Source organism: Clarias gariepinus, chromosome 11 (assembly GCF_024256425.1).
Source record: "Clarias gariepinus isolate MV-2021 ecotype Netherlands chromosome 11, CGAR_prim_01v2, whole genome shotgun sequence".
Taxonomy (NCBI): Eukaryota; Metazoa; Chordata; class Actinopteri; order Siluriformes; family Clariidae; genus Clarias; species Clarias gariepinus.
Window position 1 is genome coordinate 33,867,501 of NC_071110.1, and position 6,164 is coordinate 33,873,664.

Sequence of the window (6,164 nt, forward strand, 5' to 3'; positions counted from 1 at the left end):
AAACAGCATCACCCGGGGTTCGAACCAGCGATCTCCGGATGATAGGGCGAGCGCTTAACCACTGCGCCACTCGGAGGCCGCTTCTTGGTTTTTAAATAATAAATAAAAACCATCAAAGTTAACAACAATTATTTTTAATTTCATTTCATATTAAAACATTTTTTTTTCTTATTTTAATCATTTAAATATATCAGTTGAAGGGCTATGAGAGACGTACAATGCGGGAATGACAGAACTCGATCTTGCAACACAGAAGCGTTTCGTCACGATGCAGAGGACCCGCGTCACACCTGCGATCAATTGTGGCGGAAAGTTCCCGCTCACGCTAGCAGAATAAACAGGTACCGGAGCGGTACCACGAGAGCGTTGTACAGAGAGGCGGAAAATGTAGCAGACACCAGCGGCTCTAAAAAGAATAAGTACAGAAACAACTTTGCAAAAATGTGTGCATTATTATTATTATTATTATTATTAATAAGTTGTGTACTGTAAACTGTTTACGTGGTTTAAACGTTTTTTCCTTTATGATTTAATAAATTCTTTGTTTGAGTGTGATGTTAAAGCGGTGATGAAGATGAGCATTGGTCGGCCGTGCGAATCCTAGCGCTGAGGTCAGGGGTCAGAATAAGAATATCACTTCTGCATCATTCGTGTTATCAGCCTCTGTATCTCACAGCACTCGTTACACATACACACTCACTCTCAACACATCTCTAAAACAGTTTTAAACAGATGAGAGGAGGAGACGCAGACGCTGCAGGAGGGGAGTGTACTGGGGGAGTGTGTTTAAGATGTACTCCGCAGAGCAGCGCCAGATCATGTGACGTAGGTCACTTTGCACAGAGACAGATCATGTGTGAGCTGCAGGATGGAGTTCATTGAGCCGTGAAACCGTCCTTAAACGTGTAACTTTAATGCCGCTGCAGATCTGTCACACTGACTGAGTTTAATAATCTGAACCGCTGCTAGTTCTGGTGAGACAGATCACCGTTTCTGTACCCCTCACTTTACTCATGTGAAACATATGCCAAATTATAGACTGACTCATCTACACACTTCCTCTGGGTAATTACACTCGTAAGCATGCTATTAGTTTTCACTGTTATGCTGATGACACACAGTTGTACGTCTTAGCAAAGCCAGAAAAATCTGCTTTTTAAAGTTGATCATTGTGTGCAGGACATAAGAAATTGGATGTTAATTAACTTCCCTCTGTTTAATCCTGATAAGACAGAAGTTCTAGTCATAGGACAACAAGCAGCTAGAAGTAAGCTTTCTGATCACTCTGTAACTTAGGTGGTCTTTCTGTTCCATCAAGTGGAAAAGTAAAAGACCTCGGTGTGATTATAGATTCCAGCCTTTCATTTGAAGCTCATGTAGATAATATTACCAGGATAGCATTCTTTTACGTTAGAAATATTGCCAAGATAAGAAATATACTGTCACTAAATGATGCATAAAAACAAGTTATGCTTTTATCACCTCTAGGTTGAACTATTGTAATGCCTTATTGTCTGGTTGTTCAGCTAGATGCATAAACAAGCTTCAGCTAGTCCAGATTGCAGCATCGAGAGTCCTCAATAGAACCAGAAGATACAAACACATCACTCCTATCTTATCTTCACTTCATTGGCTCCCTGTGAAATTCCACATTGATTTTAAAATACTTGATGTGTTGACTTTTGACGTATAAAGCATTAAATGGTCTTCTTCAGTCAGAAGGTGCAGGCGATTTGTTGGTGAGTCATAAACTGAAACTTACAGCAGGGGGTTTAATACAAAGTGTTACGGTTATGGAAGAACACTCCAGTTAATGTTTAGGACTCAGACACAGCTTTAGTGTTCAAGTCTTATATATATATATATATATATATATATATATTAGGGCTGCAACTAACGATTATTTTGATAATCGATTAGTTGGGCGATTATGTTTTCGATTAATCGATTAATCGGATAAAACCTTCTTTAATTTGATATTTCGCTTATAACTATAAAAAAAAATCAGGGTATTATTTATGTATAAAAATTAACTTTTAAAAATGCAAAAGCCACAAAGAGTTTAGTAATCTTTAATTTTGACATTTTAAACCTTAAATGAAATGTAGTATATAATATATACAGTATATATATATATATATATATATATATATATATATACACACACACACTCAACAAAAATATAAACGCAACACCTTTGTTTCTGCTCCGATTTTTCATGAGATGGACTTAAAGATCTAAAATTCATTCCAGATACACAATATTACCATTTCTCTCAAACATTGTTCACAAATCAGTCTAAATGTGTGATAGTGAGCACTTCTGCTTTGCTGAGATAATCCATCCCATCTCACAGGTGTGCCACATCAAGATGCTGATCTGACATCATGAGTAGTGCACAGGTGTACCTTATACTGCCCACAATAAAAGGCCACCCTGGAATGTTTGAGAGAAATGATAATATTGTGTAACTGGAATAATTTTTTTATTTAAAATTATTTAAAATTTTAGTTAAAAAAAAATACACTGATATATTCAGTTGATAAGATATAAACAGCTAAAATAATGTATTTTTGTATAATAAAATGATGTATGCATAAGTAAAACCACAGTAAATTACAAGTTAACTTTGTAGTGGACTATAAAAAAAACTGTAGAAATGCAAAAATCTAATAGTTACAAATATGCTGTTATTTGCATCGCTGAAAACCACAACAATCACTAAATGTAATATTCTACTGTTATTCACACCGTGTAAATTAAGCTAATCTAAAATAGCGGCATTTAACTAATCACTATTGCTCATGAGGTGATTGCGCAATGTGATGCTAGCGAGTAGCACGTGTACAGATCTAGCGCGACTGTCCCGAAGTTAACAAACAGTTTAAACTAAAAGCACTTAAACTATACAACTTTTACAAGATGAAGAGATACAGTTTTTACTGACCCTGCTGACGTTTCGCCATCCGTAACACCAACATGTTTTCTTTTTAAGTGTTCGTGCATGACATGCCATGAAAGCTCAGTCTTGCATAACGTGCAGGTTACCGTCTTCTTAGAGGCGTTTAATGTAAATCACTCCCATATCTTGGAGGACTCGGGGCGCGCGCTTTTTCCTGCAGACGCTTCTGTAAGCTCAATTGCGCGAGCGGCTGTGTGTATTTGTGCATCTTGTGGTCGCGCGCCTCAGTGACGTGAGCAGCCCAACTAATCGATAACGGCATTCGTTGACAACGAATTTCATTATCGATAATTATCGATTTTATCGATTAGTTGTTGCAGCCCTAATATATATATATATATATATATACACACACACACACACACACACACACGTACACACACCCACCATACTCTCTCTCACTCACTCTACACTTGGCATTGCAGTCAATGTTATACTGTAGTTTATGTTTTGCATTTTCTCTGTAACAAACTGTGTGTTTAACTCTATAACTCAGAATGGGGGGTTGGGTGGAAACAGAAACGACTTTTTTTTCTTTTTACTATCTACTCCTGTTATTTTCTTGTACTTTTTTTTTTGTAAAACCATCAACACTAAACGTAAAGATAAATCAGAGACATGTCGATCAATCGGCCTATGACCATAATTATATGGTTTTCCGCCATGACCAGTGATTATCATCCAATCAGCCACAGATATATCTAACCGAATCTGTGCTGTTCTCTCTCTCTCTCTCTCTTTCACACACACGCGCGCTGGACAACAAAAGCGCATTCGCTCAATCACCCGAAGGTCGCAAGTTCGAATCTTGCTACAACCGTTGGGGGCGGGTGCATGTTAATTGTAGCAGCAGTAGCCAATCAGGTACGTCCGTGCTTTATTCCCGCCCACTAATGGTGCCTCTGCATCCGTTTTCACATTTCCCAGTTAGGAGTCAGAGTACAGGGTGAGCCAGAACACAGCGCCCCCCGGAGAGGAGGGCGCAACAGTTGCAGCTTGGCAGTGCTGGAGCTCAAACCCCCAACCTTCTGATCAGTGACCCAGTTAGCCCCATGTCCATGCTTCATCACACACATCATACACAAGAGAAATATTTAACAAACATTTAGTGAAAAAAAGGAAAAAAAAGAAACAAAAAAAATAGGCCAAGAAAACTGCAAGTGTGTGTGTATGAGAGAGAGAGAGAGAGAGAGAGAGAGAGAGAGCTGCCTCCTGCACAAACAACAGTATTAACCCCTTTATACACCCCCTGGGTGAAGGCATGAGGCGAACTCTAAGCTCAGGCGGAGCGAGACGAGTCCCGGCGTGTCTCTGCGGTTCTCCGTGTCCAGACACAACATCCACCACCGCACCAAGCTTCTATTTATTTACTTTAACAAACCCTGCGTGGGCGAAGGTCCTGTACCTCAGTAAATCACACCAGCACTGCTTTTATAATCTCAAGGTTTTAATAAAGCAAACCCAATCCTCAGGAAAACAACACGGAAAATGAGTTTTCTTAAACATAAAAGATATTTAATTATTTTAAAACTCAGTTGTGTCTGTGTCGACACCACCACCACGATGATGATGATGATGATGATGAAGCCCAGGTTCAGATGAGAAGTTTCAGTTTGCTGTATTTCCATGTACACTCACGCCTGTCAGTCATTTGCATGTGAAGGCAGAGCAGTGTCTCTGCATGTCTGAGGCTCCGCGCTGCGCGGTAACGTCTACATACAGACACATGGCTCGTCTTTCACACGCAAGGTGACGCTCATCGACACACACGCAGTCTTACATGAGTAAGATACGGTATGGTCTGGACCTGTCTGACACGCCCACATGCCCTCCTGAGACAGCTGTACTGCAGGACGGTGATGATGATGATAATTGGGTAATAAATCGTAATGAACTCATCTGTCCAAACACTAACATGCTAACACATCTGTCCAACATCATCTTCATCATCCAGCGGTAAAACACTCTCCTCTCTGTTGTTCCTCTACATGAAGGTGTTCCTCTCACACTCTCACATCAGACTGTGACTGGGATCAGATGGCGATCAGGAGATCAGATAAGAACTGAGCAGGGATTCAGTTTATTGTGATTTGAAATCTGATGTGGACTGGAATCGGATTTAGATCAAAGGTAAATCAGAGCGAGATCGGATTATCATCAGACTCCTCACTGTGGCATTGTTAAGGAATGATTCATTATTAATTAAAGCTCATGTGGAATATCCTGACAGAATCGTACAGGTGATTATTGGCGCGTTAATCAGAGTCACGTGACCTTCATACAGGAAGTCGGCGGAGGATGAAAGTCATCTCTTTTCCATCAACCTTTATTTTTACTCCCTGAAGTGACGCGGCTGGGACACGTGACCCCGTCTAGTTCCGCCGCTGTGTGTGTGTGTGTGTTCTGAACGCGTTATTAACGCCACACTGTACATGAACTATACACTATAAACACACACACACACACACACATTATACATATATAAAATAAAGGAGAGTGTGTGTTACTGCGTCACAGGTCTGTTTAGAGTCAGAGCAGAGAAAAGTTCTGTGTGTGTGTGTGGAGAGAGGAAATATTATATTAAGCGCCCACTTTAAGGTAAAAAGATCAGTTTTGAGTTATACACCTCTCTCTCACACACACACACACACACACACACACACACAGAGAGAGATGAGGAGAACCACCTCAGGAATAAACAGTTAATTTCTCCTCTGAAACACACTTTATCAACTTCATCAGTGTGTGGTAAAGGAAATAGGTTAATAATAAATCAGAGTGTGTGTGTGTGTGTGTGTGGTGCGGACTCACAGCACACACAGGGCGTAGGCGCCGCTCACACTCTCACTGTCCCGGACCAGGAAGCTCCCGTCTCGGCCGGCTCTGGCCAGCAGCTCCTCGGCGGCGGCGCGGCTCAGGTCCCGGTGATACCACAGTGGAGGGGCCGCTGCTCCCCCGCCCGCCATCGCACACACTCACCGATAAACCAGCCCGGTGTATAAAGTAGTCTGTCCCCGCGCGGTGTATCCCGCTCTAAGCGCCGGTCCTGGATCAGCGGCTCGGCCCGGACTCCGGCTCCGCCGCGCTGCCTCCCATCCGCCTCCCGATGACCTGCTCGGGGCTCCGGGCTGCTGCTACTGCCGCGGCTTTATACCCCAGCGGACACGCTCCAGCTCTCACACACTCACACACACAGTCACTC

The 6,164-nt window shown here is 41.8% G+C and overlaps 1 protein-coding gene across 1 annotated transcript in view; it reads right to left on the bottom strand.

Annotated features, from left to right (window-relative positions):
- inppl1a (inositol polyphosphate phosphatase-like 1a) overlaps positions 1 to 6,164 on the bottom strand; it is a 27,213-nt gene extending 21,049 nt beyond the window's left edge. Inside the window, exon 1 of the mRNA XM_053507357.1 lies at positions 5,774 to 6,164. Within this exon, the coding sequence (XP_053363332.1) occupies positions 5,774 to 5,928 (155 nt within the window). The 5' untranslated portion in view covers positions 5,929 to 6,164. The remainder of the gene's footprint in view (positions 1 to 5,773) is intronic.